Genomic DNA, 25,263 nt, shown 5'->3' on the forward strand with positions numbered 1-25,263 from the left:
GATACATTATTCCAACAATCTTTCTTTTTTTATTAACACACTGGCTGTTATCAGTGATCCAGTTACCTGGTGTCTACACAGCCCAGTTTGTTAAATAAGTCAGGTATTTAGACCCATGAATCTAAAACTTTTTTTTCCTCCACATCGATGGAGCCGTCATCCAGTTGGCTGTCTACACTTGCTGTATGAATGTCGGCTGTTACCTAAGCCCGATTCCCCCACAAGCTTTGTTTCACGCACTTGGATGCCGTTACATGGCGTCCCCAGCCCTTCGCCGTCGGCCGTCAGACCCACTATCCCATGAACCTTCTGTTTCACGCGCTGGGGAATGAGCCCAGAGAGGACCAGCGGGTGCCGGCCCAGAGCAGATGCTCGCCGGCTGAATTCGGAGCCACGATCAGATAAGGGCTCTCCCAAATGGCCCCGAACAGCTCTGGAAGACACAAAGTCTAGATCAGACCCGATTAGAGGACACGGCAGCCATCTTGATCTTGGCCCCCTGCAGAACCTGCTTCTCCTGGCCAGAGAAGCTAGCCAGTCCCTAGTAAACTGAGGCCACAACTAAGTTTCTAGGAAGGCTCACTGGGGCAGGAGCTTTCCTCCCCCATACTTTTCACCAGTTGGTAAAGGGTTTCAGGACTTATGTTCCTGTGCTTGGTGGGAAGAACAGTCTGGATCTGTCTGTTCCCCCTTTCCTGGGTGATTATGGCCAGGCCCCTTTGAGCCTCAGTTTCCCCTCCAGGTGGGGAAGGGGTAGGACTGGATGGTTTCTAAGGAGTTTCTCAGCTTGTGTGCTTTGGAGGAAACCTGAGGTTTCTACACAGCCAGCCATGGCCCCTTGCTTCCACCCTGATCACCAGTGAAACTGTTCCCCAGCTTGGGTCCTCTTGGGGGGGTCTCCCCTGGTTCTCACCGAGTCACCCTAGCTCAGTCAGGCCCCCTTTTCTGTCCAGATTTTCCACCAGCTCCTTCTCCAAACATCTGGCCCCAGGCCCCTGCTGCCTTTTAGATCTGGCTCTCTTTACTTGGCTTTGTCCTGCCATGGGTCCCTTCCCTCTTGTAGCCCAGATTACAGTCCATCTCTCTCCTGCCCTCTGCATCACCAGTTTCCCATAACCTGCTTAAGGAACCATTTAACCCCCATCAGCCAATGAGACCCCATAACAGGCCAACCGCATTCAGAGCCATGAAAAGGAAGGAGCTTCTCTAGAAAGGGAACTGGGACAATGAATGCAAAAATAGAAGCTCATGTTCTTCAGGCTGTTCTGCTCAAACAAGAAAGCTCTTCCTTTTCTTCTTCCTCCCCAAGAGACACTAAAGGACAAAGGAATACCCCTGGGGACCAGGGGAACCATGTGACTGCCTCTTTCTGGAAGAAAATTTAGCACCTCAAGTGTGACTCCTGGTCAGTTCTGGCTTCAGAAAAAGCCTGTTAGAAGGAACAGCTATTGGCCTGCAGGCCCTTTTGGGTTGGGGGTGGGTCTCCATCATTAGCAGTCCCAGCGCCATTTTACTTTGCATTATGGGGGAGACTGAAGAGATATCTTTCATCCTGGAGCTCTGTGCCCAGTGGTCTCATGGCCAGCCTTGGTTCAGCAAACTCTTGGCCTTGGGATGGGGGGGGGGGGCAGGGTAGAGAAGATGGATTTAAGGCAATTTCTTTTTTGAAAGACCCAAATTGACATTCAAGAAAAGAACTATTTTAGCCAAGACAAAACAGAGGAAAGGCCAACAGGCGGCATATTACACAATGAAGAAGAGCCCTAGAGTATAATGGGGGGGGCATGAACAAATCCTATAACGCGCCATGGGCCTGGACATCCGAGGGAATCAGGCGATTCATCTGATCATAATCAGATCAGAAACTTGCAGGGTCTTTGTCAGCAGAGTCAGCCTGATTGTAGGCATAAAGAACCTCCCCCAAGTTAGAACAGGACACTGTTGGTGCAAAACATCAGAATTCTAATTTATTGCCCTTGTTCACATTCCCTGTTCTGTTCTTGGAACTTCTGGCCCCTTCCAAGGAGAGCTGCCACCATCAGGAAAATGGTGATCACCACTAGGCAGAGGGTCACCCACAGCAAAGGTCTCATGATAGTGTTCCAGGAGGATCCTTCTGGAAGATGGGGTTCCGAGACGTTGGGTCGGGAGATGATGGATCTTCCCATTGGGTCGGCCTCCACGGAGAATGAAGCTATAGGGTTTATAAAGCCCTCCCATTAATAAAGACTCAGCATAGTCCCAAGATTTTAGCCAAAGGGATCAATAACTCATTTAAGCCACATTTGTCAAGGTTCACACCAAATATAGACCCAGAGTCATGGGGAACCTCTAACCCCTTCTATTTCAGGGAACCTTCCAAGCCACATTCTGGGGTAGTTCCCAACTCAAGATCTCTCTCCTTCTCCCTTCTCCCCAAACCGCTATCACACACCTTCATTCTGTAAGGTGATCCTCTGTTCTCTAGGATCCCCAAATGCCACCGGTCCTGGAGACCCTACGATGTCCTGGGCGCCTTCCACGTCGTCATGCTCATCTATAAAACGGCGCTGCTCTGTCAAGAGAGAAGTCTCGTTTAAATCCCTGGCCATCTACCTCCGAGATATTATACATTAGCATCCCAGCAGGGAGGGACACATCTGCCAACTGGATGATCTGTTACTCATTCCCCCCAAAGCCCCACGTCTAAAAACTAACTCACTTGTAGCCCCTGGACGACACACGGTCCTACAGGTCTCCGTCTCAGAGGGATAGCAGGCAGAGGCGCTACAAAAGAAATAAACCTGGGCCGAGGGAGGAGGAGGGGAAACGAGAAGTCAGCGCGCCGTGACGTGGCTGCCTGGGTCGTCAGCAGCCCTTCACGTCAGCAGAATTTAGAAGTTCTGTGGGACCATCTCTTGGAATTCTGGGATCAGCTTCTAGGGGCCAGGAACCAAAGATGGCAGTCCAAGAAAGGGATGGACCCTTTGTCCCATCTCTTGGGGAAGCCATATTGCTTCTCCTACTAGTTAACTAGTGTTCCTGGGGGGGGGGGGGAGTTAATTCTCAGCTACATCACAACCTTCCTTCACATACCCTGGCTCCTTGGGACCAAATCTTAATATGAACTTAAGGCAGGGAAGGTCAAATGAGTCTGTTTACTCAAGTAAATTAATTAGAACTGACTCATAAGAACCGAATTCCAAGTTTGGGCAGTCTATTAGACTTGGCCATGATGGAAAGGTTCTGTCCTGGTGACTGGTAGGAAGGAATCCAGGGCCCCTAAACACTCTAGCAGATGCCAGAGGTAGAAGGCTCTTTATTCCTGGGATCTCAGCCAGGAAAAGGGAACCTTCTAGTCCAAGGCTTCCAAGACTTGTTCTTTTCCTGGCTACAAGCTCCTTCCTACTCACATCATGGCCCTCAACTGGCCCCTCACCATCTTTTAACTGCACTATTTTCATGGTCTCTCTGCCCCAAATGTCTCCTCACAGCAATCTATCCTCCACGCTGCTGCCCAGGGGGATTCCTGAAGCCCACAGGACTGACCGTATCAGCCCTTCCTGTTGGATAAAACCCAGTAACTCCCATTTCTTCTCTAATGGAGGTACTGATTCCTATGGCATATAAATCCCTTCACAACCTCTCCCCGCGCTTGTGGCTTCTATATACCTCGTCATCCGGTCACCCTGGCTGTTCTGTCTCCCATTTCTATCCTTTCAGTCCCTCAGAGGGAGATTTTCCTCATCTCTGTCCAGAACCGAGCCGTGGTTCTTACCGGTCCACCGAGAGCCCTCTGGGAAGCAGAGTCCACGAAAGTAAATGTGGCTACAATGAAACGCTGATAATGAGTTGGGAAGGGGGACTCTGAGATATTCTTCTCGGGTACCAACTGGGTCTTGTAGCCATCTCCAGAAAATGGGCATCTAGGAAAGATATCGGCGAGATCTCAGCTGCGATCTGCTAAGAAGTCAGGCCCTGTCCAGAGTCGGCCCCAACTAGCCACTCACCCATCGAGCAAAAGCGGCCACTGAGGTTCCTTGAAGGGGTTGGTGCTGGGGGTGGCCCAGCAGTGGTGCAGAACCAGCACCAGGCGGGGGTCCGTCCTCTGGAGGAGTCTCACTTCTACGTGGATGGGTTCCTGGAGCGTCCTGAAGATGGGGAAGTCTTCCACATGATAGTAGGAGCCATATTTCTCATCTATGGTCAGGAGAGAAGGAGGGTACTGTGAGCTTTTAGGTATGGATGCTAAAAAAAAGGTCTGGGGATGGCGGGATGGGGATTTCATTACCCTTGGCGATTCGGAGCTCAAGATGCAAGGGACCGGACCCAAGCACGGGGGCAGGTGGTGACGGCAGGAAGACTTCCAACTGGAGAGGCAGGAAGTTGCTGACATTGTAGATACAGCGGGCGTGGAGGCTGTGGCAGTGGGGAAAAGTGGGTCAGCCCCCGCTAACAGTGTCTCCAACTCCTTTTGTGATGAAAAGCTGAATTTATGTAGTCTCAAGGAACTGGGACACTGCCAGCTGATTGGTACTAGTAGAATGGTACCGTAGGGGAAAAGCTAGAGTCCATCAATGAAGTAGCTAGTCCTTACCCAGCAAGGAGGCTCATCTCCCTTCTGAGAGGTGGTGGACTATGGGGAGAGAAGGAGGCAGCCTGGGCTTGGGGGCCCCCTTTCTCCCTTGTAGAGTTGGGATAGACAGAATAAAAGGCTATTTTCCCCCCTTCATTCTCCACCCTTCCCAAGCCAAGCTTTAGGAAAGAAGTCCATCTTTTTTTTCTCTCAAATTAATGTCCCTGTTCTATTCTCACCTCCCCTTTTCACTCTTCTGGGGAATATTGCCCAAGATTGCCTCCAGTGATCTAGGGCTGAGAATAGCTTCCAATTAAACGGTACCTTAAGGTTTGACAGCCCTACTTGCCTCCCTGCCATGTAAAGAAGGTACCAAAATCCCCCCCATTTTAAAGGGGCCCAAAGAACCGAGACCCAGGGTTAGATAACTGAAGCATTTGAAGTTAAGCTCTTGCATTTCTAGCCTTTGTTAACTTGGTGCTGCCAGGGACTGAACAAGCTGGTGGTAAGGGGGCATGGACACAAAGCATTTGGGGGCTGTTGCCAAGAAGGGTCAATGAGCTAGCATTTGTGAAGCCCCTGCTGTGTGCCAGGCACTCTGCCGAGTACTTTGCAAAGGCTCTCACTGATTCTCAAACTTGGGGGGTACCATTTCATGGAGGAGGGAATTGAGAGAAATACAAGTTAAGGCCTTCAAGTCTGGCTCAGTGCTCTATCCACTGGATTCCCTCAATGAGATTGGTTCTTAGAAGCAAGTTTCAGACCAACGGCTTGAAGCTTGTTTCATGTACAAAGTGAGTCAGAAGGTTCATTTTTACTGTTGATCTTCTATGATAAGTAGAACTAGCAGACGTCAAAGGATTCGGGTTCAGGTATGGACGACGTTTCTAGTCTAATTTCTGCAGGATTGTTGCAGACTTGGCCATAAATTCACAGCTCTAAAATTGAAAGGGAACTTAAGAGACTGTCTAGTTCTTTAATGTCTCAGTTTCTCCATTTGTAAAATAAAGTTAAATGGGGACAGCTAAGTGGCACAGTGGATAGAGCACCAGCCCTGAAGTCAGGAGGACCCAAGTTTAAGTCTGGCCTCAGATACTTAACACTTCCTAGCTGTGTGACCCTGGGCAAGTCAATTAACCAATTGCCTCAGCAAAAAAATAAATAAATAAATAAAATAGAAATAAATAAAAATAAGTCAGTAATCTGACCTCAGACACTTCCTAGCTGTATGAACCTGGGCAAGTCACTTAACTTTTTTTTTCTTTTTGCTGAGAAAATTGGGGTTAAGTGATTTCTTTAAGGTCCCTCAGGTGATAAGGACAGGCAGGATTTGGACGCTACTCCTTGGATTTGAGTGACAAGATTACCCGACCGCTTCCCTGAACGTTATAGTTCTGTCACCCTTCCCAATCTCATCCCCTTAGCTAGATTATATGCCCCCTGAAGGCCAGGGCTGGCACAGTGTGCCAAGCAGGGTGACTCCTAAAGAAACCCAGGGAATTTCAGGTGGTGATTATAGAAGGACAGATCTAGTTCCATGCCCTTTGGAGACAGCGAGCCCCTTGCCACCTCCAAGTTCTTAGGACCTCACCCAGCAGTGGCAAGAGACTCGCTACCTCCAAAAAGCGGGGTCTGCCATGGCCCTTGCAGAGATGGAAGCCCCAAGCCCCGATAGGGCCTCTGTACCCCCATGCCCGTCAGCTCCTGCAAGGCTTCCGGGCAGAACCTGTACCTTTGGCTTCCTGTTTTTAGGGGCCAACTCGACGTTCCTTATCATACAAAAACCTCAAGGCCATTTGCTGCATGGAACAAACACCTTGCTTTCAGATTAAGGCTTGGGCTTCTGACTACAATTTCTTGGTAATTAAATCCCCGACCGAGGCTTCTGTACGCCTTCTGTCAACCAAACCCAGATACCCATCTTTGTGCTAAAGGGTAGCCTCCCCCCAGCACCATCCCCCCCCTTACCCGCCATTAGGGCCCAGCTATGACACAGCACAGAGGCGCTGGATCCCAGGGCCAGAACAGACAACTTCCCGGGGCACTGGGGCTAACACCTCTGTACTATGTAACTCAAGAGCCCCGGGTGCTGCCCAGCCTTCAGAGCCGGCCAGAGATCTTACTCACAGGTAGGTGCTGTCCCGCGTGATGGCACCTTCTGGCCCCGTCTGGATGCCCATGTCCGACACCAGTTGGTTCTCATAGATGAGTTGGTTGTTGACCAGCTGGGGAAGGGGAAGCAGATGAGGGACTTCCCGCTGCGGGACACCGTAGCCACCCGGAAGGCCATCCCCTGCCCCTTACCTGCGTGGAGGTACCACACTGGGTGACCAGAAATCGGAAGACCACGAAGTCCTGCGTCCTCTGGGTCGGGGCGCAGCCATCCGAGGCATAGGCTAGCCTGACGCTCTCAAGACTGACCCGCTTTGCCGAGGTTATATTCCGGGAGAGCACCAGGATGAAGTAGCCATCTTCAGAACACTGGACAGTGGCTGGCCAGATGACCAAAGCAAGTTAGCATCAGAAGGGTGTCCGGGATAGGAGGCCTACAGCTGCTCCTGATAATCAATAGCTAAGGGCCTTGGCCCAAACACGGAGATTTTTCCTGCCTCATTTTTAGGAGTCTTTGGAGTGCAAAGTTAAAGACATAAGCACACGGATGCTAGGATTAACCCCTCCAAGGCTTCTCGGGGCTGGTGATCTTTGAGACCAGGGCTGCTTAAACTTTTTTGCCTAATTCTTACATGATCCAGGTATATAAAACAGGTCTAAAAATCAAATATTTACTGATAATCATGATTTCACCCCCCCCATATTCAGTTACAAGGCCCCAGATGGGCTTGGGAGCCACAGCTTAAGTTGTGTTTGAGAGCTTTTCAGTTTTTCTAACACCTTCTCTTTGTGATCACACACACACACACACACACACACACACTAATTTTACATTCATGCTATATATATTGTTTTCATTATTAAGCTCGCCAGATAATAGGAACTATATCTTTGTACCTACACCCCCGGGGCCTAATGCTCTTTAATAAGAGGAGCAATTACTTAGGGATGCTAGTGCACCTGTGTTGCCATAGAAACACGGGATCTCCTCATCTGTGTGGTCAAAGCAGCAGCCAGCTCGGAGACAGGCTTCGGGGCTCGCACCTTCCGCACACGGGAGGCGGCCAGAGCCCACGCGGCATCGCTCCGGGCTCGGAGGGTCGCGGGGGATCGCGGGAAGTCCGTCCTGACCTACAAGAGGCGGCCGGCCCGATCTAGGGGCATCCCCTGCCCCAGCATCAGGCCGCCCTGTGGAGGTGCTCGATGGCGGCAGGGGCGGAGCTCGCCTAGAGGAAGAGTCCGCCAAGAGGCCCCCCCCCCCCACCGGGCAGAAAGGGCCCCCGGGAAGGAGCCGGACTCACCTGGCTGCGGCGGTAAGATCTGGTGCACCGGAGAGCCGCGGCCGGAGGCTGGAGGCCAGGTGGGCGGCCAGGTGGGCTGGATCCGGGCCGGCGGCCGGGTGCCATCAGCAACAGGTGGGAGGGATGGACGTCTCCACTCCGGGTGGATAGGGTGAGGGGTAGAGGGAAGGAGAAAGCGAGGATGAAGATGGAAGCTGGCGGGGGAGGGATGAGGAAGGGGGGCCCCCAAGGTGTTGGGAGGCGCAGGTCTGGGGCAGATCAGGGTCACGACGCGAGTTTCATCAACGTGAGCGCCCAGCATCTCTTCCACGAATACCCGTAAGTGGTACTGATCATCCTGAGGTAGAGACAGGCCAGAAGCTGGGACTGGGGGGGGGGGGGGAAGGGTCCCACTTTCCCCCTTCCCGGGTCCCTTCCCCCTTCCCTCCCCAGATTCTCCCCCCCCCTTTATATCAGGCTGCCCACAGGCAAGGGCACCCTGAGGCTAAGAAGTCTGGTGCAGGGAAGAGGACACTTGTATCAAGTAGAAGTTCTGGGTTCAAGTCCCACTCCAGACAGTTTCTACTCGACTGCTTCATACAATGGTCAATTTGTTCAAGTCACATTCTGGGCCACAATTTTCCCCTCCATAAAATGAAGGGGTCGGTTAGTTGGCACGTGAAGTCCATCTAGCTCTAAATAAATAATCTGAGCCTCAGTTTTCTCATCTGTGAAACGGGTCACACAGCCAATGTCTCCCCCCTAGACCTTAGTCCCCCAGCTCAACTTTCTGTTCTATACTGCAGAAGAACCGGGTCCTGCCTTGGACACGGGCAGCCTCAATGACCAGCAGGAGAGGCTCTTGACCCATACGGCCCTGCCAACACAACAGAAGGACAGCCCACCTTCTTTGTGACGTGGCATCCATGGTAACCTGCCGAGAAGATGGCGGGACCCTGGGGCTTGGAGGAGATCCAGTGGAGACAGATGGAGCAGTTGGTCACTTCAAAGCGGGTCCCAAACTCATCTGGGAAAGCGAGGCCCACAGAGCCGTCACTCCGGCTGTGGGCGCTATACTCGGGTAAGCCAACGGGGATCGCCCTATGATTCCCACTAGGGGGCCAGCCTCAGAAGGCTGTGTGCTGTTGAAGAACCCAAACGTTTATTAAGCACCTACTGTGTTCCAGGTGCTTGGGAGGCAAAGGCAGAAGCACCTGCCCTCAAGAAGCTTATAGGCTGTCCAGCTGGAAACTCACCCACCACCTTGAAGCGGATCATTCGGCCCGGCCTTGGGAAGACCAGCAACTGCATGCTGTAGGAGCCACATTCGAGCCTGTGCTGCAAGCCCCCGGCTCCAGGTGTCTGACCCAGGAAGAGACCCAGAGTCGCCAGAAGCAGGAACTCTGAACACTTTCTCCCACTCATCGAAAGACCTCCCAGACCAAGCCTTCCGACAGGCCCCATGCTGCCTCCTGTACTGGCAAGAGAGCCTCCGGGCCGCCTTATATGGATTGTCTGGCCCAGGAGGAGAGCGGGAGCACCTGGAGAAGCCCCCACCTACCTCGGGGAAGGGGCTGTGGGGAAACTACCACCCTGGGGGAGGGAGGAGAGGAGCCCTCCCTGCAGAGAACCCGGTCTGCTCTCCCTCCCTGGGGCTCTCCGTCTATCACCTGAGAATGGTCCCCAATCTGGAGGGCTTCAGCTGGAGCACACCTGGTGTGTGTGGGAAACCACTGACGCTTTGGGATCTTGCTTCCTCTGCAGGGAAATGCTCAGAAAACAGGGATCAGTGCAGCTCTGTCCTGGCCCTCCACCCACCCCCAATCCGCCTGATGCCCCTTGGGTTTCCCCTAGGAAGGGAGCTGGGAACTTAGATCTTCCCTCCCTGGCTCCCACCAGAGCCAAATGACTTTCCTTCTCTTGTTTCCTCTTCTGTAAAATGAATGGTGGGACTAGACTGGCTCTCAATTACTTCCTAGTTCTATGATCCTGTGATTCTCTAAGATTGGAGGGTCTGACCACTTCTCTACTATTGTTATTCTTCATTATAGGGTTATGGATTGATTGGGGAGGTAATCAAGGCTAAGTGACTTGCCCAGAGTCACACCCCTTATAAATATCAAATATCTGAGGTTGGATTTGAATTCAGATCCTGATTTCAGAACCAAAGCTCTATTCAATGTTCATTCATCTAGCTGTCCCAAATATAGTGTTATTGCGTATTAGTATTTTTAAATCGTGTTTTAAGATTCAGGGAATTATTTTTCTCCAAATCAACAAACACTAACCAAGTAATACACTGGATACAGGGATATCCTGCCCCCTCAAGGAGTTTATGTTCTACTAACTCCTAACTGGGTGAGGATAATTAAAGGTAATTTGAAGAGAGAGAGAACATCCCCTGCTGGGAGATCAGGAAAGGTTTCCTAGAGGAGAAATCACCTGAGTGGAAGGGCCATCTCCACTTTCCTGGTCTATGTCTTGTCATTGGACCCAGAAGGCTCTGGAGGAGAAAGTGAGACATGTGACCTTGCCCAGCCCTCCCTCACTTAAATCCAACTCACTTGCATGTCATGGCATCCCCTCCCTGATGTCCTGGTCCTCTTGGAGAACGAAAGACAAATCACATTAGTGGAGTCTTGACAAAAGCCATCCCAGACTGTGTGGGGAGGAGGAAGGGAATAGTCTGTGCCCCTACAGAGGGATGGGAAATGGGGCTTCGAGGTTAGGAAGCTGCCATGGGTCCACTTTGACAAACATCATAGGGGAGAATAATGTAAAGTAAGTCTAAAAAGTGGATTGGAACTAGTTGTAGCTAAAGAGTTCTTTTACAGGGAACCTGTCGCTCAAGGCACTCTAATTCTAAATAAGACCAGCTGTAATTTGGGACACTGACTCCAAAGATACTAGTTTCTTTTTGGCTTAATGCTCTTATCCAAATTAATTTTGGGGAAATCTCTGAACGTAGCTTGTGTCTAGGTTTCTACAATGTAAAGAGGGTCCTCAGTTCCCTTAAAAGCACTCAGGGGAACACATTTTTTGGGAACAGATGGGATATTACTCCTCAGATGCAGAAGATCAGGAAAATCAGAAGGAACTCAGAAATTATCGACTCCAAAGAGGACTGCCACAAACATTTTTGCACACATGGGTCCCTTTCCCTCCTTTAGGATCTCTTTGGGAGATAAGCCCAGTAGAAACACTGCTGGATCAAAGGGTATGCACCGTTTGATAATTTTCGAGCATAGTTCCAAATTGCTCTCCAGAATGGTTGGATTCGTTCACAGTTCCACCAACAATGTATCAGTGTCCCAATTTCCCCACATCCCCTCCAACATTGGTCATTATCTTTTCCTGTCATTTTAGCCAATCTGACAGGTATATAGTGGTATCTCAGAGTTGTCTTAATTTGCATTTCTCTGAGCAATAGTGATTTGGAGCACCTTTTCATGGGGCTACAAATAGTCTCAATTTTTTTCATTTGAAAATTGTCTGTTCATAATCTTTGACCATTTATCAATTGGAGAATGGTTTGAGTGAGTTCTGTTTCTCTACTGGGCTCTTATACACCTGTGGACTCAATGTCACTTCATGGCATGGGCTTCTTCAGAAAGGACCTGAACTTGGGCTGGCCAGTTGGGAGACTCCCACACTCTCCTCCAGATTTGTAGTGCTAACTCTCTGTGGTTGGACTGTCTGCACTTTATCCATGTGGGTCACAGAGGACAAGTGAATTGCCTAGAAGAATACATCTATTAAGTGTTGAAACCGAGATCTGAGACCATATGTCTTCAATCCAATATCCTTTTCACGGCACCAGGCAGCCTCCCCCAGGCCTAACCGATGGATGCAAGCCCAGGAAACGATCTTTCCAAAATAAACCAGTGTGGATGCTCCTTTGATCTTAAATATCACAACCACTTTCTATTGTCTCCTACTTCTTTATAATGGGGAATAATGAAGATTATGCTATTAAACACAAAATGAGACTGAAGGATCTTTGGAGTCCACAGCAATAAGCAAAGGGTCCAGTGACCTACAATATATTGGGAGGATGAAGAGCTCTGAGATGTTTGCTATGACTCAGGAAATAAATATTAAAGCCACTTTGGACTATTCCCTGAAGACTGTCACTCATGTGCAACACTCTAATAAGGATGTCAGTGCCATGAGGGGCTGGAGAACATTAATAGGAGGGTGGGAGCAAAGGAGCAAAGTGGGGTGAGGATAGGGGATTTGGGGGGGGCAGGGAGATCATTTTGTCTGGAACATAGAGGCTAGGGATGATATCAGTGAAAAGTATTGAGTGCCAGATAATGGGAAACTAAATTTGGCTTGGTTGGCAAGACCATTGACAATTAGATCATATGATGGATAATGAGTCTCTAAGGGAAAATAGAGTGTGTGGGAGGCAGGGGGAGGAGCGATTGGGCACATTTTCTAGAGAACTCAACACTCCTACTCCCTGGTGGCCAAATTCTTAGAAGGAGCCAGAAAGCATAAAGGATTGATGTCTTATTCCTAATACAGTCCCCAGGGAAGAAAAGTCATGGAATTTGGCACAGGATCCAAGGGATCTGGTCCTTGACCATTCTTAGGGTTCAAAGCTATTTGAGGGCTGCTATGACAAAGTCCCTTGACCCATCCTCCACCCTGCTGAAATGGACTGATTGCATGTGGTGTGGGTAGGCAAATCTTCTCTAGCTCTATTAAGGGAACTGGTTAGAGCAGGATGTTCGACATAACGCAATAAAGCAAAAAACAACCCCAAACTTCTTCCTTTTATACCTAGAAATGGGTTACTTAATATAACAACATTGTGGGATAGGTGTTTTAAATATCTTTATTATTTCCAATTCATGATGTTGATGTCTTTTGTTATAGATATTTCCTACCCCATCTCTATTTTGGACCCTGTGACAAGGAAATAAATAGAAAGCAAAATTAAGAAAAAAAATTAAGCAAAAATATTAAATACCTGTGCTTATAAAAGAATTTTTTGCAGACAATATTCAGTTCTGGCAGTCCTGGATCTGACCTGTGCAAGAGGAGAGGTTTTGTTATTTCTTTTCTAGAATCTTTATTGGGGTTTTCCCCAGTTATTCTGAGTAATCTTTGAGCAATCTTTTCATTTACACTGTTTTACTCATTGAGTATGATGTTGTTTTTCTTGTTCAGTTTAATCAGCCCTTGAGGAAGGTAGCCTGGTCTAGTGGAAAAAGAGCCAGGAAGACTTGAATTCAAGAGCTACCTCTCATGCATACTGTCCAGGTGACTTTGAAAAAAATTGTTTACCTACCCAAAGTTCAAAGCAAGTCCCTAAGATGAGGTGAAGATCTGCATGAGTGAAGGGAGTTTCCTCATCCGGGAGTCTCTTATATCAGTGAAAAAACAGTGTTCCTATTCTCAACAAGAATAAATTGTTCTCTGCTTCCCTAAACTCCCCTACATTTGTCATTTCTTATAGTCCAACAATATTCCATTCCGTTCATATGTCAGAATTCCAGTTGTTTCCTAATTGATGACATGGGCTACCCATCCTATTAATACACAGAGGGCTACTGGTAATATTTTGGTGTTGGACCTTTGTTTTTCTCTTGGTGCAACCCCAGGAGTGGGATTCTTGGACCAAAGGGGATGAGCATCGGAAGCATCATCTAGCTCACAAATGGGCTCCTTCTTCCTGCTTTCTTTCACATAGACCTCAGTTGACTTTTTTCTTCCCTGTCATTGCTTAGCTTCCCTTAATAGGTCTTCTGCAAACCTCTGGCCACAAAGCAATGTTCTCTGGGTGTTCAGAGGTCATAAAACATTAGAGCAAAGAGAGAAGTTAGAACAGAGGATGGCAGAGCTGAAAGAAAACTTAGTAGAGAGGTTGTTGGAGTTGGGAGAAGCCTTATAATGGGACATATCCAAGTTGAAACAGACCTGGGGGACATGTAACATAGACTTTCCGAAATTCTGAAAATTCCGAATTTAATTTTTTAATTTAAAAATTTAAAATTTATATTAATTATAAAAATAAAAATTAAATATAAAAAACATAAATTATATTTAACATATAAATATTTATTTAAATATAAAATATATATAAATATAAATTTAGCTATAAAATATCAGAGCTGGAAGGGACTCCAGAACACACAAGAGGCATTTGCAGAGCAGTGGTTCTCAAACTGTGGACCAGTGAAATCCTTTCAGATGGTCTGCAAATTCAAAATGAGTTTTTATTCCTGATTTGGTAAATATCCATAAATATAATTGCCATAAACAAAACGCTTTGGACAGATCTTCCATAATTTTTAATAGTATCCAAATATGGAGAAGAAAAGTTGGAGAAGCACTAATGTAGAGTATGCATTTGGAAGAGACTCTAGAATATAGACTTTAATCTGGTTTAATCTGGAATATAGAAAATCAAGTATTAGAATTAGGATATAGGATGGAGAATTTCAGGATTTGGAACAGTTTTTTGAGACCATCTGGTCTATCCCTCTTATCTGACAGAAGAAGAAACGGAGGTCTAAAGAAGAGGGACGATTGACTCATGATCACATATCGATTTGGATTGGATAACATTTTTTCCTCTTTTCTTTGTGAGGCAATGGGGTTAAATGATTTGTGCTTAATGTCAAGCCTCAGAGATTGAATTTGAACTCAAACCCCCCTGACTCTAGGACCAATATTCTATCTAATTAACTGCCCCTAAACCACTTTATTTTCAAAATCTGTTTTTTCCAAGTGAGCTGACCCAAGCCATGAGGAGCAGGGAGGGAAATCTCTGCCTACACCCCATTGGGTGCCTGAGAGAAACCAAAGGATGGAGAAGCCGGGAGGGACTGAGGGACTGAGTTGGCCACACACTAACCCCTATCCTTCCATCAAAGATGGGCTGCTCGGCCCCTGGCAGAATTACGCTATCTTCAATTTTTAATTTTCTCTTATTTCTTCCTCATCTCATCAGTACCTCACCACATCTCCAGGTTCTCTGGTGCCCTAGAAATCTCAGCAAAGGGGATGGAAAGAGAAAGGAACAGAGTTGGGAAGCAGAGCTCAGGGACTCGGAAAAGACAGTGCTGTAGATCATAAAGAATGTTTACCTGGCAGTCCCGGGGCTTAAATTCAAATTCCAGCTCAGTCATTTATCACCTGAGTGACCTTAGATCAGTCATTTACATTTTAAAGAATCTCAATTCCTCATCCGAAAGTGAAATGACTTCAGTTTGCCTTAAACTATCCTTCCCCAGAGAATTAAAAGTGAGAGCAATACACAGTCCCACAGAAGAATGACTAAATCAAGCAATCCACAAGCAATTATTAAGCACCTACGTAGTTCCAGGCATTGTGCCAAGTGCTAGAGATATAAAACAAGAATGAAAGAGTTCCTGCCCTCAAGGAGATTACAAGGAAGGAGAAGACACAATATATGGAGATACACTGTTGCACACAAAGCTGACCCAAGCCAAGGGGGGGATCTGCTGGAGGGAGAATGGGAGGAGAGAAGGTTTCCTCCAACCAAAGTGGTGATTAAGCTGGAAGGAAAGAAGAAATACCAAGTGGTCCAAGTGAGGGAAAATCAAAGACCAGGAGATGGAGGGGAATGGGTCGTGATATTGGAGGGGAGAGGGGTGAGGAGCAGGAATAGAAGCAACAATAATGAGAATCGTCCCCACTTCTATCAGACTTTAAGATTCACAACAACCTCGTGAAGGTGGAGAGTGAAAGTACATTTATGTCTATTTTGCAGATGAGGAAACTAAGCCCCAGAGTGGTTACAATCCATGCAAGAGAGGTGTTCATGGCTAGACCGCTAATATGCATCAAAGTGGTATATATAGACCACTAGGATTAGATAATTAATAAGTGAAAGCCATACCTGGATCTCCTAATTCTGTTTCACTGTACTTTGTGGGGGGGAAGCGGGGGTGGGGTGGGGTGGAGGAGGATATCTGGGGGAAAGGCAGGAGCCCCTTAAAAATATCACTAGTAGCTTTATAATGCTTTGAAGTTTGGGAGTACTTTACAAATGTTTCTTTTTTTTCCCTCAGAACAAACCACAGAGGGAGATGCTGTTATTAATAATAGCTCCTTTATATTGGAAGAAGCTGAGTCAGTTAAGTAAATTGGTGGGAGTAATAATAGTGGTGGTGATAGTAATAGTAGTGGTAGTTGTGGAGTAGTAATAGTAGTAGTTGTAGTAGTAATAATGGTAGTTGTGAAAGCGTAGTAGTAGTAATAGTTGTGGAGTAGTAGTGGTAGTAGTAATAGTAGCAGTAGTTGTAGTGGAGGAGTAATAGTGGTGATGGGAGGGGAAGTAGTAGTAATCATGGTAGTTGTGGAGTAGTAATAGTAGCATTTGTTGTAGAAGTAATAATGGTAGCTGTGAAGGAGTAGTAGTTGTAATAGTTGTGGAATAATAGTAGTAGAGTAGTAGTAATGGTAGTGGGGGTAGTGGTGAAAGTAGGGGTGGTAGTAGTACTAGTTGTTGTGGAATAATAACAGTAGTACTACTGTAGCACTACTACTACCCACTGGCAAATGCTCCAAATCTGAGTCTGATTTATCATTTTGTCGGACTGTTCCCAATGCAGATCCAACACTTTGAAGTTTGCCGGGCTCTTCTTTCCCAGAGGGCCAGTTGTTGAATATCTGTCAGCACATTCTTGATTTGAGCTGTCCCAAAGTGAAGGGGCTGCCTGGCTCCTCTCTGTTGGCCATTTTCCTGCAAAGGTTGCACGAGCACTTGTGGGAGGTGGTGTAAAAGTTCTTGACAAAAGAGTGGGACGGATGCTGGTGTCTCTTCCCATTCTTTCATTCTTTGGGACTCTGAGCCAAGCACTTCAAGTCTATTTCTCTGCCTAAAATTAGAGTAACAGACAGAGTTCCCCGTCTCATGTCAGCATCAAGAGTCACATTTTACAGAAGCAAAGTTTAGTTTAAGACTTTGTAGCCACAAGGATTCCCATCCATTTCCGATGTCTTGAACTGCTTTGTTTGTATTTCCAGTGTAAAAAAAAAAAGTTGTTTGGAAGCAAAATGTATGTGATTTCTAAATCTACGCCCACTAGAGATATCTCATAGTCATGAAGCTTTGCTGTCTTCATCTTTCATTTCCTCTTCCCATCTTGGCTCCGTTGGGATCATGGGAACCAGATTTGGTGCTAGAGAGAGCCTTAGAGATGATCTCATAGTTTGACAATGGAGGAAGCTCAGACAGTCACATAGTCTCAGGGGGAGTTGAAGTGAGAGATGTCCCTCCCAACTCTGCTCTCCCATCTTTTGTACTCTGAGATGTCTTCCAGGTCTTACATGCTGCACCTGAACTTTATGACTCCAACTCTCGGCCTGGGCTTTTATTCAGACTGCCTCCCAGATCCCACGATAACCAATTAGATTGTCCCCCAAGATGGGAAACACATCCTGATCTAGTTAATTAATCTGGATTCATGAGAAGCACGCATGGGAGTACGTGCTCGAGGGCCAGGAAGCTTGGTGGAAGAGCAAGACCAAGAGGGCTGTGGAAAAACAAACACTTTGTTCAGAGAGATATGTTCCCTCAGAGTCCTCACGTCCTACCAGTTTCTCATGTTATATTTCTGCCAGGTGGGAGAATGGGGGAAATCCAGGACTGGAGATGAGGATGATGGAGAGGGGAGAGGGGCCAGCATTTCACCCAGGAAAGAGAGGTGGCTAAGCCCCCCAGCTTTGAGGGGAGGGGGTTGAAGTCTGTGGGATTAGGGAGGGAAGATCAGCTTTCCCTGAAGCCAGAGCACAAAGACCGTAAGGTTTGAGATCAAAAAGAGGAAAGAAAAGGTCAGTGTTATGGTTTTGAGCCAGGAGTCAGGAGACAAAGGTCCAGGTCCTTGCCTCCACTGTGTAGCAGCTGTGTGACCCTCACTGCCTCAAATAATGGTATTATGAAGATGGAGTGAGACACCAGATATGAATGTGCTTTGAAAGCTCTGCAGGTCAGACATCATTATGAGCATTCTCAAAAACTCTGGGGGATCTGGGATCTTATCAATTCAGGGAACTACCAATAATCCATCCAAGCTTGCCTATCTTGGGCAGCCCCTGTCTGGGTTCTCTCAAAAGTCCACTTAGCATGCTGGAGGTATGAGGATCAGAGATGTTTCCCCTTCCTTCCTATTGGTCCCGTGTCCTAGAAGTGCAACAGCCATTCATCCACTTGGTCTTTCTTGTGTGCATGGGCAAGCCAATCTCCTTTGAATATTGCAGATCTCTTCCAATCATAATCTATATCCTGATTGATACATGTCTCCAGTAAAGTCTTCCTCTGATACTTCATTGTGGCAAGGAGGGCATTCTGGGGGTCTCAAAGGCTTTGCCATTGGAAGGCAAATTCAGGCAGGTTCTAGTGAGCTGAGAAGGCTTGGAGTTTATTCTGAATAACAGATTGTGGCTCTTTTGTTTTTGTTTTTGTCTGAGGACCAGCCTAGTTAGGTCTGAAGGGGCTCATCACCACGCTGGCTTCAGGAAGGTGAATTTTTCAGCCCTGGCAATTCTCAAAGCCGATTTACCGAAAAATTGGAGAGGAACAGAGGTCCACACTGGTGAATGGAACGTCCATGATTGTCCTCAAAGTATGGAAATAGCGTTACTACAGTAATTCTTTTTTATTTGTTTGTTTTGTTTGTTACTATAGTAATTCTTAACAAACTTTCTTAAGCTTGGGCAGTCTGCCTGACACCGTGGGCACTTTCCCAGAATAATACTTTACAGATGAGGAGAACAAGATCCAGAGAAGGCAGCAGCTTAGGTCGCACTTGAGGTTCATCCTTCATTTTCAGAGATCAATAACATCACGATATACTAAGTGATGTCTTGACTTGGGTGCTATTTGGATTTAAACAGGGGCAGAACTGTACAAAGTCATCGGCTTTCTTCTTCTCTCGCCTCAGTTTCCTCATTTGTAAAATGAACAGGAGAAGGAAATGGCCAATCATCCAGTATCTTTGCTAGGAAAAGCCTGGCTAATGGGGTCACGAAGAGTCAGGCAGGACCAAAAAATAACTGAACAAGCCTTGTGTTAAATGCTGGGGATAGAAATAGGATGTAAATCGGGGATATAAATAAGTAAAGCAAGGAACTCCTTGATTTAACTGGGGGAGATGACACTCAGCAGAAGGCAGTGGCAGTTGCAGGGCAGGGCAGATGGCAAGACCTTCTGGTTCTTCATCTCTCCCTAAGGAGACTTAGTGGCATCTCATCCCAGCAGTGGAGCTTCCCAGATGGACCCCGAGTGGCTGCTAGCCTGGGATTAGGGGGGATTGGGCATTCCATGGTGGGATTGGAAAAGACACTGAATATGGAGTCAGAGAGCTTGGGGGCTCTGCTGCTTACAGCCATTGTAACCTTGACAAGTTGTATAATCCCTCAAAAGAATAAATTATGTCCTTTTCCCTCCCTAATCACAATTGACTCATGTATCAAATGGGGGGAGCCGTGTACTTGGCTTCGAAGGCTTCATTCAGTTCTGATCCATGACTCAGCAGGTTATCAGCTGCATCCGGGAAAGTGGGGGCCTTGCCAAGTGGGCTCATACATTCCCATGCATTCTTATTTGTTTTTGGTGGAGAAGGGTGGGGTCAAATCCTTTTGCAGTGATTCCCTAATCACCAGCCAATCACTAATCACTAGGGGTTCTTGCCAAGGGAGAGCTGGTCTCAGGACCCCAGCCTTCAGAATAATCAGGAAGCCAAGTCACTGCCTCCCAGAGAGCATGGAAATAGCATCCAAGCATCTACTCAGTGGAGAACCTTCCACCCCTCTCCGTCAGGAATCCTTCGATCATCTCCACCCCCCTTCTAGTCTTCATGGGGAGCTCCTGTAGCTTATAGGACCACCCACTCTGGTCAGCTCTCTATCCAGTACTCCATTATTATAGAGGTCTGAGAACCTATTTTTTAAAAAATATTTTGATAAGTGAGTTTCAATAATTGGCTTCCTTTTTATGCTATGGATTTTATTTTATGCATTTATAAATATTATTCTGAGAAGGGGCCCATAGCTTCACCAGACAGACTGCCCAAGGGTCCAGGACAAAAAAAAGATTAATTCTTAGCCTATAAAGGATTACTGTATTAATATTATGTCCAGACTTCGAGGTCTCCAATTACATGATTAGGAATATTCCATTCACTAGGATAGATCCCTATTCCTCTCAAACTTCTCAGTGCTGAGAACTGCTAGAGTTGAAAAATTCGTCTACCTCCCAGAGTTGTAATGAGGAACAAAAGAAACATAGTTGTAAATTCTTATTACTATTAATATCTACTACATAGGACTGTAAAATATGATTTCTTTTATTCTTCATTACTATTCTGGGAGGTAGGTTCTATTAATAATCCCTTTTTACAGATGGGAAACTGAGGCAGACAGAGGTTAATTGACTTGGCTAGGATCATATAAATAGTCAGCAACTTAGGCTAGGTTTGAACTCAGGTCTTTCTTTCCAGTCAACTAAGAAAAATGAAGCTGAGAAGTTAAATTACTTGTTCACCGATATAGGACTAGTCAGTATAACCCATAGCTCAGCATTCTCAAATCTGAGGCTTATGAGAATTCATTGTGATTTTGGAGGCTCCCATAAAAGGTCACTTTCTCTTTTGCTCCTATTGATGACACCCAGAATTTACTCCAGAAAAAATCACTGATTATAAATCGTGTCTGTTGTTGTACAGTCACGTATGACTCTTTGTGATCCTATTTGGAATTTTCTTGGCAAAGAAACTGGGAATTTCCAGTTTCCAGAAGGAAACTGGCCATTTCTTTCTCCAGCTCATTCTACAGCTGGGAAACCTGAAGCAAACAAGGTGACTTGGCCAGTCAACAGCTAGGCAACATTTGAACTCAGCTCCTCCTGACAGCTCTATCTTGCCTGGTGCTCTATCCACTGCAGTACCTCACTGCTCGGGAATATTATTCCATCAATGTAAATAAGAAAGTCCTCAAGTCCTATAGAAGCCCTCAAGCTAAGAGAACACTACCACCAACAATATATTAGTTTGATGTAGGATTACCTCTATTTCATCACCACAGAAATTCAGAAGAAGGATGTAAATAATACACAAAACTCATAAAGGATTTACAAGAGTCTGTAAATATTAGAATTTTTTTTTTAGCTTTTCAATGGATCTATTTTAAGAAATCATAATCAGGGGCCTGCCCACAGAGCAAATTATTAAATTTTCAGTGTAAGCATTTACACTTTGGAAATGCTACATTGTTTTTTTACCTTCTAAATTTAAGAAAGTGCTAAGAAAAATGATAACAATACAGATTAAATTTATGTGTCATGCCATCATTTCTTCCTTGCCCCACATCCTTACTTACATCCCCAAGAGCTGGTTGTTAAATATTTTACCAGCACATCCCCGACCAGTCTTCCACATTCAGTCTCTGTGGTTTGGACTGCTTTCAAAAGGGAACTGAGCTTGGGGTTGTCAGCAGGACAATCTCACCAACATTCTAATGAGTTCCCTTTTTCAATAGGGATCTAAGAAGTCTGTCCACCTCAGAACACTCCCTGTGGTCTAGACTTCTGGAGCTTCTGGAAAAGCAGCAGCGTTTCCTATCTGGTCTTCACAGCCCAAATAACTCACTTTCATAATGGAACGCAAAGCTCAGATTTCTTACCCCAGCCCCTGGGTTTGGTCCCTGGCTCCTTCCAGCACCAAGAGCCACTGAGAAGATCGTCTTCTCTTCCCAAGAGTCCCTCAGCTCAGGGAAATCTTCTTTTGGTAAAAGTCCTGATAACCAAACTCTTGTCCCCTCCAGTTACTGACGGGGCAAATCCTAAGGTAGGTCCTGCTGAAGGAAGCTCTCCACTTTGGGCAGAATATTAGCTTCCAGGATTTTGTTGCTTCTGCCTCTTATAACTAGGAAGGATGCCCTCTTGGGCCATGTGGACGAGCACATTTGCCTTCCTACTTTTCTATTTAGAATCATTACAACTCTTAGGGGGAAAGGAGGTAATTAGTGCTGGACTTTTATTCCTTCTAATATGAGGGTTCTTAACCAAGGGGCAGTAAAGATAGATTTCAAGAGATCTCTTTTCTCTCTGTTCCTCCTTTGACAATCATATTGAGAAAAAAAATGACATCTTTTCATTTCAATATAATGACTTTTTTGTTGTTTAGTTCTTTTTCATCATGTCTGACTCTACGACTCTGAGGTTTTCTTGGCAAAAATAATGAAGTGATTTGCCATTTTCTTCTCCATTTTTACAGATGAGGAAACTGAGTCAGACAGAGGGAAGTGGCTCGCTCAGAGTGACACAATTAGTAAATGTTAGGTCTCCCTGACTCCAGGCACAGTATTCTATCCATTGTGCCAGCTAGCTGTAGCTCCCCATTATAATATCGATATGGTTTAATTCAGTACAATAATTGTAACTGTTTTTACAATTGTAATCTCATGTATTTTATTTATTTAAAAACAATATTCTGAGAAGGGTCCATAGATCTTGCTATCCTATTCAAGGTGTCAGTGACACACAACTGTAAGAAGGAAGATAGAAGGGAAAATACAAACATGATTCCTTCCAGCTCCCCTCCTGCTTTTTTGTACTTTGCAACCTCCTCATCAACAGCCTTCTCAGCCTAGAGATGCATCCTCCCTTTGGCTCTCTCCTGTGGCTGGTGAGTCTCTGGCTTAGATTGCCTTCCTCACCACTCCCATTCTCACCCCTGGCCTCCTCTTCATCAGCCTTGCCCTTTCTTCTTCAACTTAAAGCTCCTTTTTTATGCATTGTTTTCCCTCGTTAGGATGTAAACTCTTTAAGGGACTCTTTTTCACTTATATTTTATGTGTCAGTGTGTTAATACCAGACACATAGGAACATTTAAATGCTTTATCTATCTGTCTATCTATCTGTCTGTCTGTCTGTCTATCTGTCTATTTGTTTTATCTGTCTGTCTACCTATCATTTATCTATCCATCCATCTCTTTCTCCTGTTAAATAAACAGAACTTTTTGGATGTTCCATAGGCAGTCCAAAGACTGATAGCAAACTAGTAGAGAAGGGCAAAGAGAGATAGCCCCTGCATTTCTCCAGTCCACCTGAGGGTCATCTCTCTCTCTCTCTCTCTCTCTCTCTCTCTCTCTCTCTCTCTCTTTTTCTCTCTCTCCCTCTCTCTTTATCTCTGTCTCTTTGAGTCTCTCTCCCTCCCTCTCTCCCCTGCCTTATCTCTCTGTCTTTGACTCTCTGTGTCTCTGTCTCTTTCTCTCACGCTATCTTCCTCAGCTCTTGCTTTCACTAACACACTTACATCCACGGTGTCTGATAAATCCTGATGAGGTCAAAGATAAATTTTATGAAGACCTGGAGACCCTTATCATCAATGTGCCAAAAAAGGACACGCTTAGAGTTAATGCCAGAGTAGGCTTAGAATACCAGAGATGGCAGGGAATCCTTGGGAGGAATGGAGTTGGAGACAGCAACAGCAATGGTCATTATTACTGAAGACTTGTGTATCTCATGACTAAGAAGAACAGCAGGAAGACCCAGGTCCTCCATCAGCAGCACTCACCATCCAGATGTGGAACCATCGGTTACAGGAAATGATGAATTTTAAAGGCTGTGGATAAGTTCACTTTCCTTGGCAGGATACTTTCTAGGAATGTCCAAATGATGAGACTGACCCACGTTGCCAGAGCTAGCTCAGTGTTTAGGAGGCTCTGAAGGAAAGCGTGGGAGAGAGGTATTAGACTGACTGCCAAAAGTTGTGCTGACCTCATTGTTGTATGTCTACAAAACCTGGACAGTCTACCAGCGCCATGCCGGGAAACTGAATCGCTTCCATCTGAATTGTCTTAAGATGATGCTGATGATCACCTGGCAGGAGAAGGTACCAGACACCGAGGTCCTTTCCCGAATTAAACTGCCAACTCTACTGCAGAGAGCACAACTCTGTTGGACTAGGCACATTGTTTGAACGACCAAATGTATGCTTTCCAAAAAAGACTTTTATGGAGAACTCACACAGGGCAAGCGCTCACAGGGTGGTCAGAAAATGCAATACAAGGTCTCTCTTAAGAACTTTAGAATCGATTGCATGACATGGGAGACACTGGCCCAGGATCGCCCAGCCCGGCGTGCCCTCATCAGAGAAAGGGCTGTGCTCTAGGAGCAAAGCAGCACTGAATCAGCCCAAAGGAAATACGGAATTGGCAAAATTAGAATCCACCACTATTTGTGTCTGACCTGTGGCAGAGCATTCCGAGTTCCTATTGGTCTGATCAGCCACAGTCGGACACACTGTAACTCCAGTCTAACCTAGGGATATCATTTTGGTTCTCATTTTATGACTCTTATGTATTCTCCTACCTTCCCACTCCAGGCTTTCACACACTAGCTGGGTGAACTTGGTTGATTTATTCTAGAATATTATTTTATTCTATTCGAATCTTTCTGAAGCTGTCCCACTGATTTTTCTCATATAAACAGTTTTCTTCTCCCCTTAACTTTTTTAAAACATTGATCTTTTGCTTTTATATCCCCTCCATTTCCCTCGATATCCCTTCTCGGTTTTCCTTATAACAAAGAATAAGCAGTTTAGGAACCCTAGAACATTAGCTGAATCAAGCTGATTTTTTTTTACATCCATCATTCCCCATTGCTGGGAAGAAAGGAGGAAGGTTCATCTTCCCATCTCTTTTGGGGAGCTGTTTGGCCAGTCTCATTATACAGTGTTATTTTTTGGATAGTGTCCCCCCCTCCCCACTCCCACTCCCCATTCACGTTGTTGTCAGCATTGTGGATATTGTTCTGCTCACCAGAGACAGAGACACAGAGACAAGGAAGGGGGAGAGATATAAAGAGACAGAGATAAAGGTGAAGGGGGAGACAGAGTGACACACAGAGATACGACCCTCAGGACCAGGGAAATGCAGATGCTCTCTGCCTTTGCCCCTCTCTGCTACTTCTGCCGTCTGCCTTATAAGAGCTCCCCCAGAGCAGGTGGAGAAACAGAGCCTGGCCGTGGGCTGGCAGACCCCCGAGCTGGCTCCCTCCCTTTGCAGCCCGACCACAAAGTTTTTCCTCCCTGTCCTTCAATCCCCTTCTTTGTCCAAGTGGAGATTTCCCCACATGGGCAAGAAGCCCCAGAGCGCGTCGGGTCTGCATACCCTCTGCCCCCGGCTGCCCCACCCACCCACTTGGGGCCGAGGGAGAGGACCATTTGTGTCTTAAGGCAAAGGCTCAAAAATGCCCCCTGCGGGCTTCCTAAAGCGCAGCCTGCGAAGGGAGGGGCTCGGGGCTCCCCGCGCAGGGTAAATTAGGGGCGGGCTGGC

At 46.4% G+C, this 25,263-nt stretch overlaps 1 protein-coding gene across 1 annotated transcript; it reads right to left on the reverse strand.

Annotated features, from left to right (window-relative positions):
- Positions 1–1,945: 1,945 nt before the first annotated feature.
- On the reverse strand, positions 1,946–9,448 carry ZP1 (zona pellucida glycoprotein 1). Its single transcript, XM_031942609.1, has 12 exons — positions 9,204–9,448; positions 8,853–8,974; positions 7,969–8,305; positions 7,628–7,798; positions 6,860–7,047; positions 6,683–6,780; positions 4,271–4,398; positions 3,990–4,179; positions 3,758–3,905; positions 2,702–2,783; positions 2,435–2,554; positions 1,946–2,194 (listed from the first exon to the last, which is right to left on the reverse strand). The coding sequence occupies exons 1-12, from the start codon at positions 9,409–9,411 to the stop codon at positions 1,968–1,970; spliced, it is 2,019 nt and encodes a 672-aa protein (XP_031798469.1). The 5' UTR covers positions 9,412–9,448; the 3' UTR covers positions 1,946–1,967.
- Positions 9,449–25,263: the final 15,815 nt, after the last annotated feature.

The sequence above is a fragment of the Sarcophilus harrisii genome, chromosome 6 (assembly GCF_902635505.1).
Source record: "Sarcophilus harrisii chromosome 6, mSarHar1.11, whole genome shotgun sequence".
Lineage (NCBI taxonomy): Eukaryota > Metazoa > Chordata > Mammalia > Dasyuromorphia > Dasyuridae > Sarcophilus > Sarcophilus harrisii.

Excerpts from the sequence above, each read along its gene's own strand:
- ZP1 (XM_031942609.1), bottom strand. The coding sequence starts at position 9,411 with ATGGGGCCTGTCGGAAGGCTTGGTCTGGGAGGTCTTTCGATGAGTGGG. Across the intron at positions 7,799-7,968 it reads GATCTTACCGCCGCAGCCAG|GTCAGGACGGACTTCCCGCG; the intron begins GTGAGTCCGGCT and ends CGCCTCTTGTAG. Across the intron at positions 2,784-3,757 it reads AGAGGGCTCTCGGTGGACCG|GTTTATTTCTTTTGTAGCGC; the intron begins GTAAGAACCACG and ends CCCTCGGCCCAG.